At 40.0% G+C, this 13,957-nt stretch overlaps 2 protein-coding genes across 2 annotated transcripts; both read left to right on the forward strand.

Annotated features, from left to right (window-relative positions):
* The first annotated feature begins 3,829 nt into the window (after positions 1 to 3,829).
* On the forward strand, positions 3,830 to 6,111 carry LOC109147051. The gene is made up of 3 exons (XM_019294687.1): positions 3,830 to 4,073; positions 4,145 to 5,025; positions 5,407 to 6,111. Exons 1-3 carry the CDS (start codon positions 3,830 to 3,832, stop codon positions 6,109 to 6,111), a joined length of 1,830 nt encoding a protein of 609 aa, XP_019150232.1.
* A 1,640-nt stretch (positions 6,112 to 7,751) lies between these two features.
* LOC109147052 (uncharacterized mitochondrial protein AtMg00810-like) lies at positions 7,752 to 8,414 on the forward strand. The gene has a single exon (XM_019294689.1). It carries the CDS (start codon positions 7,752 to 7,754, stop codon positions 8,412 to 8,414), a length of 663 nt encoding a protein of 220 aa, XP_019150234.1.
* Positions 8,415 to 13,957: the final 5,543 nt, after the last annotated feature.

Below are 13,957 nucleotides of genomic sequence, written 5' to 3' on the forward strand. Positions count from 1 at the left end.
ACATTAAGGATGTGTTGGTGCTTTCGCTCAACTACTGCGTTCTGTTGGGGGGTATTAACACACGATTTTTGATGGATGATGCCCTTTTCATCAAAGAAATCTCTCATATCAAACTCAGGCCCGTTATCACTCCGAATTACTTTGATTAAGGCTCCAAACTGTGTGAAAACGAAATTGTGAAACTTCTTTATCAACTCCCTCGTTTCTGATTTTCTTTTCATCAAATGCAATCAAGTTTATCTTAAGTGATCATCAACCAAGGTTAAGAAATATTGTTCTCCTTTCAAAGAAGAAATTGGGAAGGGCCCCCATATATCTGCATGCACTAAATCAAAGCAAGCAATAGAAGAAGAGACATGTACAGGGAATGGAGATCTCTTGTGTTTAGCTATGTGGCAAACATCACAAGCTTTATTTATAGCAGACAATTTTGGAACATCTTTGAGTAAATGCAACTTGTTCATAGGAAAATGTCCTAGACGTTGATGCCATGTCTCAATTTTATTACACTGCAAAACCACATTCTTGGGGTTAGTATTACTTTGCAGGGGTTGCTTCATCATCACATATAGCCCCTTTTCTTGTTTAGCCAAACCAACCGTCATCCCACAATGTTTCTGAATCATGCACTGCTCAGGAGAAAAGATCAAGTTATAATGTGTGTCTTGAAGTAACTTGCTTACTGAGACTAAATGGAAATGAAAATCTGGAATGTGCATAACATCCTTTAACCAGAGATTATTGCCTAGTCTGACATTCCCTCTAGTCTGACATTCCCTCTATGTTTGACAGGAATACGTCCTCCAGTGGGCAAACTGACCTCTTCTCCCTCAACAACATAATATTCATCAAAGGAATTAATAGAGCAAGCAATATGGTCCGTAGCACCGGAGTCCAATATCCAAGTAGAGCTGCATAATGAGAGAAAATTAATGTGAGAAATAAGAGACTTGCCTTCGTGGTTCTCACTGAATTTTGGAACCAAAGACACAGCTGCTGCAGAGTTGGGAGTGGAGGATTGTCCTATTTGGTTTTGGATGGCCATCATCAACTTCTGAAATTGATTAGTTGTGATTCCCAGGTCTGAAACATTTTGCATAACAGATGTTGCACCCTGTTGTTTAGCCTTAGATTTGTAGCCTGGCACCCATCCCGGGGGGTAGCCCTGCTTTTTATAACACTTGTCGATGGTATGCCCGGTCATACCGCAAAAAGTACATTTAGCTTTGCTGCTCCCATTGCCTGAGAACCTTTTGATGTTATAAGTGTTAATGGCTGCTACTAGATCATATGTGGGAGTTTGGAGATTCTAGACAGTATTAGCATGATTGATCTCCATAGTATTCATGCTTAAGTTGGCTGCACTAATCTGTCTCTCCAGCTTCTTGGCCATAACATAGATTTTATATACTTCTGGCAGGGGATCGAGCACTAGAACATTGACCTTTAGGCTTCCATATTCGTCGTTTAGGCCTTGTAAGAAACGGATAACCTGATTGACATCGCGTTCCTTTCTAATTTGATCGACGAGATCGCAGGTACATCGGGGATCACATTTGCAAATCGGTAGTGGTCTCATGGCGTTCATCTCCTCCCACACTGTCCTGCATTTCGTATAATACTCACTTACTGTCATGGAGTTTTGTTTCAAGCTATAGATCGCATTCTGGAGTGCGGAGATCCTCTGAGCATCGCACTGCGTGAACCTCCTCCGCAAATCATTACAGACTTCTCCTGCCTTCTCTAAGTGCATAACACTTTGTGCAATTGAAGGATGCATGGATTTGAAGATCCATGAGCAGACCATCAGGTTGCACCGTCTCCACACCGGATACTGATTGTGTTCCCTGTTTGGTGCTGAGATGCTGCCATCGATGATCCACCATTTGTTCTTCACTTCTAAAGCAATTCTCATCGATATGCACTAAGAGCTATAGTTTGAACTGCCTACAAGAAGAAGACTCACAAGGATTGTGTTTGGATTGTCGTTGGAGCTGAAGTGAAAAGGATTTTCCAGATCTTCCATCATCTGGTTTCGACGTGTTTGTGAGAGGAGGTTTCCCTGCGGAACCGCTGTTGGAGCTACGTGAGTCGAGGATTCGCCCACCGGAGATTCCGCCTCCCCTCCTTGACCGGCCTCGCCGGTGACAATGGCAGCGTAAGAGTTGTACCGTTGTTGCTTTGATACCATATTGTGAAGGGAAGATAGAAGCGGGAAGAAGAAGATGAAACTGAAATATGAACTGTGTATTATCTCAATAGGTTGGCAGCCAGCTTTTGTACAGAGGAAAAACGGTTATAACAACCAAGGGAGAGGAAGTTACAAAAAAGCCCTCTTTAGTTCTTGTTCTCTCCCTCTAATAGGAACAAAAGAGTCACTTCATTGACAAGCCAAGAATAGAAAGTAGTGATGCTCTTAACACAACAAAAAGTTTTGACAGATCCAATCCACTAAAATATTTAGATATCTAGAGTGAAGTTGGAATAGATTACCAAGTGTGCAGCTAAAGCATGCACAACAATTCGTTTACACCAATGTGAGTTTTGTACAGAGAAATTTAAAAATGATGATTCACATATCTGATATCAATAATATATTCAATTCACAAACGAAATGATGGTTATCAACAACGATTTATATAAAAATTCATATCAATTTTACAAACATCAAATCATTTGCTACTTTCCTGATATCCTTTTAAAATAATCAAAAGATTGAAAATTTCACATGAATAAATAATGAAAAGATTCAAAAACTCTGAAGACCTATATACTTACTCAAGAATCACAGTCGGCCTCTATTATATGTGTTAGGGTTTTTGCCGCCAGCCTAGGAATAGGAGTAGACTACAATAGCTTATTTAGTTGTCGACGATTTTTCTGTAGTTGTTGAAACAAGAATAAAAAAATGGTGAACAGACAAAATATGTTATATATATATATATATATATATATATATATATATATATATATATATATATATATATATATATATATATATATATATATATATATATATATATATATATATTTATTTATTTATTTATTTATTTATTTACCAAGTATTTTATACAAATATAATAAATATTAATATTTTGTTCAATACTTTCACATGATAACCTATGACACATCTCACAACAAATGAAACATGTAGGGAAAAACGACCACTACCAAATATCAATATGTGCTTGAAAGATAAAAAGTTCATATTTAATATCCCAGTCATATACACAACAAGGCAAATCTAAAGCTTCCTATACTATAATCTCATTACACTATATATCCCTCTATGCGGTACCACCAGTAACCTAATTGCACATGACACACTACCAATAAAAAAAATAAAAAAGATGACATGTACTGAAGATGAAGATAATGACAATGCTACCTAAAAGAGAATTAAGAATTGAAAAAATAGAAAAATTTAAACCAAAAGTAGTATTTAACTATTTATTTAGACTATCGCTTTTAAACTAAGTATTTAGACTATCGCTTTTAAACTAAGTATTTAGACTAACGTTATTACAAAGTTACAAACATTAATTTTAGTGACAATTATAATCAATCTCTCATATATTATCTTGCATTTATATACTTTATGATGAAGTGCATGATACAGTGTGAACCAATGCCAAGGGCATTCTTGTATTTCCCTTCTATTATAACTGCTTCTGTTATAACTGCTAGGTCTTCAATAGTCCTGAGCATATAAGCTTTGTCTCTTTCCTTTTTCTGCTGTAAGAATAATATGGTGATCAATGTCAGTTGCTATCCTCTTACTTCCCATCTTAGCTTTGACTAGAGTTTACAGAGTTTCAACTCTTCCAACATGGTATCAGAGCTGCTTCGCCACAGCTACGTCGCCGCCGTCATAGGGAACGCCGGAGCTCATGAAGGAGCCTCGACGGAAGCCGAGACAGTCTCTCCAATTAACCAGGGCGCTCAAAATCAGAATCTTAATGCAGTTCATCCAGCTAACAATTTTGATGATCCTTTCTATCTCCATGTTACGGAGAATCCGAATTTGGTGCTTGTTTTGCCTCTCCTCTCCGAAAAAAATTACGCCTCCTGGAGTAGATCCATGAAGATCGCCCTAGGAGTGAAAAAAAATTAGGTTTTATGAATAGAGCAATTGTTAATCCAGGTGTGAGAGATCCAAAGTACTCTGTCTGGAAAAGATGCAGCGACATAGTATGCTCATGGATCTTGAAATCTCTCAACTCAACGATAACAGAGAGTGTGCTGTATTTTGAGATAGCAGAGGACATCTGGAAGACTCTCCAAGCAAGATACTCGCAAGCTGATCCACATAAGATTGCAGAAGTCCAGAACGAAATCTACAAGAATAAGCAAGGTACTCTGGCAATCAATGAATACTTTACAAAATGTAATGCTCTGTGGGAACAGTTAAATGCGATGAGGCCAATACCAATATGTGAATGCACTCCTAGATGTTCTTGTAATTTGATGAATAAGATACAAAATGATAGGCATGATGATCAGATCATTAGGTTCTTGGAAGGCCTGAATGATGAATTTGAGACTATAAAGTCTGGAGTATTAGTCATGGATCCTATTCCAACACTGGAAAAGGTTCTAAATATGGCCTTGAAATTGGAAAGGAAGCTTAATGGTTCAGTTAGTCACAAGAATGAGATTCTGCAGTCCAATACCATCCAGGATAATTCCAGTCAGAACATAGATGATCAGAACTTTGTGGCAGCTTTAAACTCACACAACAAGAAGTTTAATGCTAATGGAGGAAAGAATGTACCGAAGTACACATACTGCAACATGCTTGGACACACAATAGAGAAATGTTATAAAAAGCATGGATATCCTCCTGGTTGGGTGGCTGGATACAAGTCCATAAATAAGCAAGGTCAAGACAATCAACAAGAAACAAGTGTGTCAGTGAACCAAGTTGGTGATATAGGGTTGTCTAATGATCAGTTCCAAAGGCTGATATCTCTATTACAGAATCAGAATCAAGGCAATCAAGCATCTACCAGTGCAGCTGACACAGTAAACAGACATGGTTTGAGACCAGAATTCATGAATGTGTCACAAGAAGCCAAAGAAGGCAGGTCTACCCTTAACCCCTCCATTAATTCCATCTTGAATTGTTCTGCTATGTGGATTTTAGACTCAGGGGCAACAGATCACATCACTTGCTCCCTAGAGTATTTTGAAAAATATTACAAAGCCTAAAACATATCTGTTAAGTTGCCAAATGGGGAAACAGTAAAAGCTACCCATATAAGAGAAATCAGACTCCATCCAAATCTACTGTTAGAGAATGTGTTATACATTCCCTCATTCACATTCAACATTGTATCCACCAGCAAGTTAACAAAGCAAGGCAGCTGTAAAATTGTTATGAGTGCTAAATTCTGTAATATTCAGGGTCCCTATGGGATAATGGATGGTTTTGCTGAAGAAAAAGGGGGGCTGTACCTGCTCAGAGACCCTCCCACAAGAAGGAAAACTCCCTATGATGAGAAAGCTCACTCTGATGAAAGGTCTAGTAGCCAATGTAACAGTGTTTCTTTACAATTGTGGCACAGTAGGTTAGGGCACTACCCCATAGATAAGATACACTGTCTGAATGGTATTAAGCCTAAGCCTACTCAGTTGAATAAAACTCATGATTTTGCTTGTGATATATGTCATTTTGCCAAGCATAAAAGGTCTTCCTTTCCTATCAGTGTGACTAAAGCTGAGAATTGTTTTGATTTAATTCATATGGATGTATGGGGACCACTTGCTACTGCCTCCCCACAAGGGGAACACTATTTTTTAACCATTGTTAATGACCATAGCCGGTTCACTTGGTTGCACCTAATGAAACACAAGTCTGAAGTCAAAACACTGTTTCAGAACTTCTATTACTATACTGAGGCTCAGTTTTCAGTAAAAATAAAAGTAATAAGAACGGACAATGGGAGTGAGTTCCTCATGAGCAACTTTTTAAATGAAAAGGGGATTGTACATCAAAAATCTTGTGTAGATACCCCTCAACAGAATGGTATTGCAGAGAGAAAACATCAACATGTATTGAATGTGGCTAGGGCACTAAGATTTCAGGCTAGTTTACCAATAGAGTTCTGAGGTCAGTGTGTTCTAGATGCATCATACCTTATCAATAGATTGCCCACCCCTACTAATAATGGAAGTTCTCCTTATGAGGTCCTGTTTGGAGAAATGGTGAACTATGATCAGTTAAGAACCTTTGGTTGTCTTTGTTTTGCTGCCACTGCCTCACAAGGAAGGAATAAGATGATGCCAAGGGCCAGGAAGTGTATATTCTTGGGGTTCCCTGCAAATGTAAAAGGATATATACTTTATGATATCACTGACAAACATACTTTTATTTCCAGGGATGTTCACTTTTATGAAGAGATTTATCCTTTCAATGAAGCTAATGCAGGAATCAGACCTGATTTTGTGCTACCCCAGAATGAAGTATTCAATCCTTCCTTACCTCTGATTCCTATTTCCATTGAAGAAGAGTTTGTGCCACCAGCAGTCACAGAAAGGGCTACTGCCAATGAGAATGATCAGACAATTCCTAATGCTACATCACCACATACATCAAATGATCAAACAACTATCAATGAGACTGATATGATCACTGGCAATAATGGTGAACCAGACATGGGAGAAATTCCACAAGAAGGAGATACTAGTTGTTTCCAACCTAGAAGATCTGAGAGAACCAGGCACATTCCCACCAGGTTACAGGACTACTACTGTCAGTTGATGATGAGAGGCAGTACAAATGGCAGAACTTCTCCACACTCACTAAACAAGGTCATCTCCTTGGAATCTCTTAGTCCCAGCCATAAGATGTATGCATCATCCATTTCATCTACATGTGAACCACAATCATATCATGAAGCAGTTCAACATGAATCATGAAGAAGGGCAATGCAGAGTGAGATAGAAGCTCTAGTTGCTAATAACACATGGACATTGATAGATTTACCTACAGGAAAATGTCCAGTTGGCTGTAAATGGGTATATAAGGTCAAACACAAAGCAGATGGTTCCATAGAAAGATACAAGGCAAGGCTGGTTGCAAAAGGGTATACTCAGCAACTAGGGGTTGACTATACTGAAACCTTCTCACCAGTTGCTAGAATGACAATAATTAGGACCTTTTTGGCTGTGGAAGTTGCAAAGGGATGGGATATTCAGCAGCTAGACATTAACAATGCCTTCTTACATGGAGATTTAGAAGAGGAAGTTTACATGGTCTTGCCTCCTGGTTTCCAAAGTGACAGTCCCAAACAAGTTTGCAGGTTATTAAGGTCCTTATATGGTCTAAAACAAGCCAGCATGCAGTGGAATGCCAAGCTCACAAAAGCCCTTAAAGCCACTGGTTTCCAGCAATCCACAGCAGATCCCTCATTATTCACCAAAACTTCAGAAAACTCTTTCACTGCCATGCTCATATATGTTGATGATATACTTGTAGTTGGAACAGATTCAGCACAAATCAGTGAACTCAAGTCATTCTTAGACAAATCATTCAAAATCAAGGACCTTGGCCACTTGAACTATTTCCTAGGTATTGAAGCATTCAGAATAGCTGATGGGATTAATATCTGTCAAAGAAAGTACACTATGGAGATACTGAAGGAGAATGGGTTCCTTGAAGCCAAACCTGCTAAACACCAGTTATTTCAGGTCAGAAGCTCAATAGCCTGGAAGGTACCCTCATTGATAATCCTGAAGTGTATAGGAAGATGATTGGCAAACTCCTGTACCTAACAAACACAAGGCCAGAGATCTCTCATGCTGTTCAACAATTGAGCCAATTTGTTGACAAGCCTACAAACATTCATCTCACAGCTGCACACAGGGTCCTTAGGTACCTCAAAGGATCTCCAGGAAAAGGTCTATTCTATCCCACAAACACTCAGATCAGATTACAAGGGTTCTCAGACTCTGACTGGGCAAATTGCACAGAAACAAGGAAATCTGTAACTAGTTACTGCATCTACTTTGGAGATGCTTTGATCTCATGGAGGACCAAGAAGCAACCCACAGTGTCAAGGTCCTCCTCTGAGGCAGAATACAGGGCCCTAGCCTCCACTGTTTGCGAAATTCAATGGTTGCACTACTTACTAACAGATCTGAATGTGATCTTTGATAGGCCAACAAGTCTATTCTGTGACAATCAATATGCAATTGCCATTGGAGAGAACCATTTCTTCCACGAGCGTACCAAACACATTGAGATAGATTGTCACGTTGTCAAGCAAGAGGTGCAGGAAGGGCTGATCAGACTGCTACCAATCCCTTCATCACAACAAATTGCAGATGGCTTCACAAAAGCTTTGCCAAAGCCAGCTTTTGACACTTTCCACTCTAAGCTGGGCGTTCAAGATGTTCATACTCCAGCTTAAGGGGGGGGGGGGGGGGTGATGAAGTGCATGATACAGTGTGAACCAATGCCAAGGGCATTCTTGTATTTTCCTTCTATTATAACCGCTTATGTTATAACTGCTAGGTCTTCAATAGTCCTGAGCATATAAGCTTTGTCTCTTTCCTTTTTCTGCAGTAAGAATAATATGGTGATCAATGTCAGTTGCTATCCTCTTACTTCCCATCTTGGCTTTGACTAGAGTTTACAGAGTTTCAACACTTCCAACACTTTAAATTACCGATTTAAATAAACAAATTCAACATTGATTTACCTATACATGAACATCTCCTTATGGTTCATGAACCAGAACCGAAGTTCTCTACGGGATTTCAACATGTAACATACTTGTTACATTTCGTTCCGGCCGTTAAGCCATTTTAGCATTTTCCAAATAATGCTACTTCACGCACTAGGCATCCATATTGAACCATTTCATACTTTTAACATTATTTCATCAAATAATTCGTATGTACTATGATTCAATAGCTCAATGAAACAATTCATTTTTTTATTCAAAAATAAAAAATGTATCACAAGGATACTACAACATTTATTTAACAAATAAATAAATATGAAAAATTACATTGGAAACCAATTTCCATTATTCCTATGTAGTAGTCCTTCGAACCCGTGTGCCTTGTTCCATTCTCAACCGTCCACTCCACAAAGGGTGGTCCATAGCGCACATCGGGGTACCTCGGTTGTGACCTCACTCATCCAACCATCCACATGTTTTAAACATAGCGAAGTTGTCCTCAACCTTTTCACCAGGATGACGGTTCGCTTCATAGAGGCGTTTCTCCTTCTTCTCGTAATCTTCTTGAAAGCTAAGCTTCCGCTTGCCTTTCCTTTGATTATCGTTGAAGACATTGGTCACACTACAATAGTCCTCCGACCATGTAGTCATTACACCATCATAGGATCCTTCTTGGCTTTTAGCCGATCCACTAGACAACACAATAGGTACCAATTGTGTGCATTAGCCATAGGTCTACCGGTTTATGATCCAACGTTCTCCGGAGCACCATCGTGTGTTTTTGCAACTCCCATGGAAATCTTATTTCCAACGTTGCCGCCGTCAACCGGCATCACGGAATGTGCAACATCGTTGCCGTTCCGACCATTTGAATGTGCACCTCCGGCAACATTCACGAATCCAATACTCTTGGAGTCCATCGACTTGTTCATTATCAAAATTATAAGGTTTTAAGATTGTTGGTGATAATGAACCAAAATCGATTTAATATCCCAAAAATAATATTTATATATACACACACAAGTATATAAAATATTATTGGATATTTATCCGAGATATATATATATATACACACAAATATATATAAAACGGACCCAAAGGTTATATATACATGTATATCTATGAAAAAGATATACCAATATATATCAACCAGAATTGGAGCTAATAATCCTCAGATTACAAGTCCAATCCAACGAATATATCAAAAGAGGCAGAACAGATTTTTGCTTAGATTATATATCAACCAAAAATGGAACATATAATCCTTAGATTATAATTCCAGTTTAACAAGAAAGAACGGATTTTTGCTTAGAGCATAATCCAAAACAAGAAAGAAGGAGAAGGAAGAAAGAATAGTACAAGTTAGGCAAAGTGTCTGTCTTTCCTTAAAACCTTATTTGCCACCTCCGAAAAGTGCTAGGAGCGTTGTGGCCTAGGTTTCCCAGGATAAAACGTACAACGGTTCGACGTTTGAGCACCCAAACGAGCGAACCCGGCGAACTAGAGCACGGGCAAAACACAGTAGCAAGAAAGGAGGAGGAGCAGAGTTTTTGAGAAGAAAAAGTGCTTATCTTTGTGTTGTGTACTCTCGTGTTCTTCCCTCTCTTGTTGCAAATCACTTGCTCCTACTACCCCTTCTTATATAGGAATTGGAGTACTAAATAGCATTTAGTAGGCATTAATTACACGTTGTGTAACATCTAAAACAACAACCCCATTAACAGAATTAAATTCAAAATTCAAAACTGGAGTTAACTTCAGCCTCATCAAGTTTCGGCCTCGCGCTGCTGCTCACGAGAGTACATCCCCGGCGCACACGAGCTCGGGCTTGAATCAAGCCTTTCTGATCTCGTTTCTAGCAAATCATCCAAATGTATGTGTTTCCTTGATCTCCAAATGTGAGAATTTATTTATAAATGCCCATTCCCATTACTCAAGTACATGCCATTTTCAGCGGCAATTACACAATTTATCAAAATCTGTAACGCTTTTGGCGAAAGAATGTTTTAGTGCATCTATGATAAACTTTATCCCAGTTTCTTTCTATTCTTCTGATGCAATCCGACGCCTGAGGGGGCCCCCAACAAGGTCTCTGAGAAGGAGAATGCGCAAAAGAGCTATGGCTGCTGCCAAACCTGTTCTTGATGAATCCCGTGTTCAAAGGGCATATCAAAGCTACAAGGTTATAATGGCAAAGCCAAATACAAGCAGGGACTCCATCGTTACCCTCTTCTTCTTGAATCGGTTGTAACCGTTTTTGCCGCCACCTTACATGTATATATACTCTCTGTTTCGCTTTCTTGTAAGATGAATAAACAGTTTTTCCTTTTCACATTCTGTTCAAACTGATTTCCCACCATCCTCAATCATGCTTTCCGTCATGGTATCAGAGCCGACGCGGTTCAGCTACCTCGCCGCAGTCATCGGCTCCGATGAATCAAATCAGGGAGTTCATCCGGCGCAGCAACCTCTGATTCAGGCGTCATCTCCCATCGATCAACGAAGAGTCCAGGCTTCGCAGAGAAGCAGTGGCGTTGATGACATTGAGAATCCCCTACACATCAACGTGAACGAGAATCCAAATGCGGTCCTGGTCAGTCCGCCGCTATCAGGTAGTGCAAACTACGCATCGTGGAGTATCTCGATGCAGGTTGCTCTGGAAGTTAAGAACAAATGGTGTGTAATTGATGGAAGCTTGCTGCCACCAGAAAGGACTCACACACAGTTCCCAGCTTGGAGAAGGTGTAATCTGATGGTTTGTTCATGGATTCTTAGATCCATTTTGCCATCAATTGCACAAAGCGTAATGCACATGGACAAGGCTGTGGACGTCTGGAATGATTTGAAGAGACGCTTCTCACAGCGTGATGCTCATAAAATTTCCTTTTTGCAGAACGACATCAACAATCTGAGACAGGGAGACATGAGTATCAATGACTACTACACAAGATCTCGAACTCTCTGGGAAGAGATGAACTCTCTCAGACCCCTACCTGTTTGCAAATGTCAACCACGTTGTTCATGTGGTCTCCTAGACCAGATCAGAATGGATCGAGAAATCGATCTGTTGATCCGATTCCTTCAAGGGTTAAATGAGGACTACAATCCTCTGAAATTTGGAATCCTTGTTCTCGACCCCCTTCCTGAGATGCACAAGGTGCTAGTGATGGCTGAGAAGCATGAAAGGCAACTGACAATAACTAATCTGAGCACTGGAAACCTGAGTCTCACTCATGCTAATGCAGTTCACTCATAACAAGCCAATGGGGAAGAGATAGTTGCTGCAATTAACTTTCCGAATGGGAAGAGAACGACACATTTTGGAGGGAATAACAAGAGCTCAGTCAAATGAATTTTTTGCGGAATGACAGGCCACACCATTGAGAAGTGCTACAAGAAACATGGCTACCCACCCGGTTGGGTGCCAGGTTTCAAGTCCAAAAATAAGCAGCAGATCACAGCAGCCAGTGCAAGTTCTGAGAATCAGTTTTCTCCTGAGCAACTTCAAAGCATTATGTCCATGATCCAAAGTCAAATGGGGCAGAATAGATCTTCCACCACGGCAACTGTGTCTCTTGTTCCCAACTTTAACCAAGAGAATTCGTCTAATGAAGGCAAGTACACTAGCCTTATGAATGTTAATTTTGTTTCCTTAACTGCTTCCACATGGATAATTGACTCGGGTGCGACCGATCATATAGTATGTTCCCTAGAGTTTTTTGACAAGTATCAAGTTGTGAAAGATGCTACTGTCAACCTGCCTAATGGAGATTATGCTACTGTTGAACACACTGGAAACATAAGGCTGAACAATGACATTTGGTTGAAAGATGCATTACACATACCATCCTTTCAATTCAACATTATTTCTGTCCATAAATTGTTGCAGAACCCCACTTACTCTTTGATATTTACCTATGGTCAGTGTCTTCTTCGGGAGGACCATGGGAGGACGATTGGCTTTGCTAAGGAAGACAAAGGACTCTATTTGCTGAATGATCCACCAAGAAGCAGTTTCAATACTAATGTTTGTAGTCATGTTAATGTGCAGTGTAATAATGCCAAATTGTGGCACCAACGATTGGGGCATTTTCCCACTAATGAGATGCAATTTCTTGATGATATTTCTGTTCCTAACACAAAGAACCTGATCTGCCATACTTGCCATTTAGCCAAGCATAAGAGGTCCGCATTTCCTCTAAGCAACAGTGTCTCAGTTTCATGCTTTGATTTGATCCATGTGGATATCTGGGGGCCTTTTCAAGTTCAATCTCTAGGAGGAGAAAGATATTTCCTAACGATCGTTAATGACCATTCAAGATACACATGGTTGCGGCTGATGAAATCCAAAGCAAAAACTCGAGAGCTAATCTGAAACTTTCATAAAATGATTCTCACTCAATTCGGAATAGCTATCAAAACTCTGCGAAGCGACAACGGCTCAGAGTTTAATATGGAAGAATTTTTTAATCAGAATGGGATGGTCCACCAACGATCATGCGTATCAACTCCACAGCAAAATGCGATTGTAGAACGAAAACATCAACACGTTCTGGCAGTTGCACGAGCTCTTCGATTCCAAGCTGGACTCCGCTTGCACTTCTGGGGTCATTGCGTGATCCACGCTGTGTATCTCATAAATAGACTGCCGTCTGCAATTCTGGAATGGAAAAGTCCTCATCACAAACTCCATGGAAAAAGTCCAGATCTTAAGGGCTTAAGAACTTTTGGATGCCTATGCTATGCTGCCACACTATCCTCCTCACGCCATAAAATGGCACCTCGAAGCAGAAGATGCGTTTTCATTGGGATCCCGGCTGGTGTAAAAGGCTACTTGCTATATGACCTCTCAGATCATGCAGTGTTCATATCCCGCGATGTGATTTTTTATGAAGACAGTTTCCCACTAGCTGATGCTGTAGAGTCTAGTCCCAATGAGATAACTCCTTGCCTGCCCAACCTTCCTACAATGTTGAATGAAGAGTTGAGGCCACAGGTCACTTGTGATGAACACACAGATCAGAGTGAAGAGTCATCGAATTTTGAAATCAGAATTGCAGATCAGAATGAAGGGTTGAATGAAGAATTAAGTCCTGCAGCTACCGACAGCAATAATACTAGTCCGGACTCCCCTAGAAGCATCACAAGAAATAACTCTAACCCCTCCAACACTTCTGGTACCATACAGAACTCTGGACCCCATGAACAACAACCTGTTATTCAGCTTCGCTGTTCCAGCAGGCAACATCAACCATCCAAGAGATTAG

This window comes from Ipomoea nil, unplaced genomic scaffold, assembly GCF_001879475.1.
Source record: "Ipomoea nil cultivar Tokyo-kokei standard unplaced genomic scaffold, Asagao_1.1 scaffold1971, whole genome shotgun sequence".
In the NCBI taxonomy this organism is placed as follows: Eukaryota; Viridiplantae; Streptophyta; class Magnoliopsida; order Solanales; family Convolvulaceae; genus Ipomoea; species Ipomoea nil.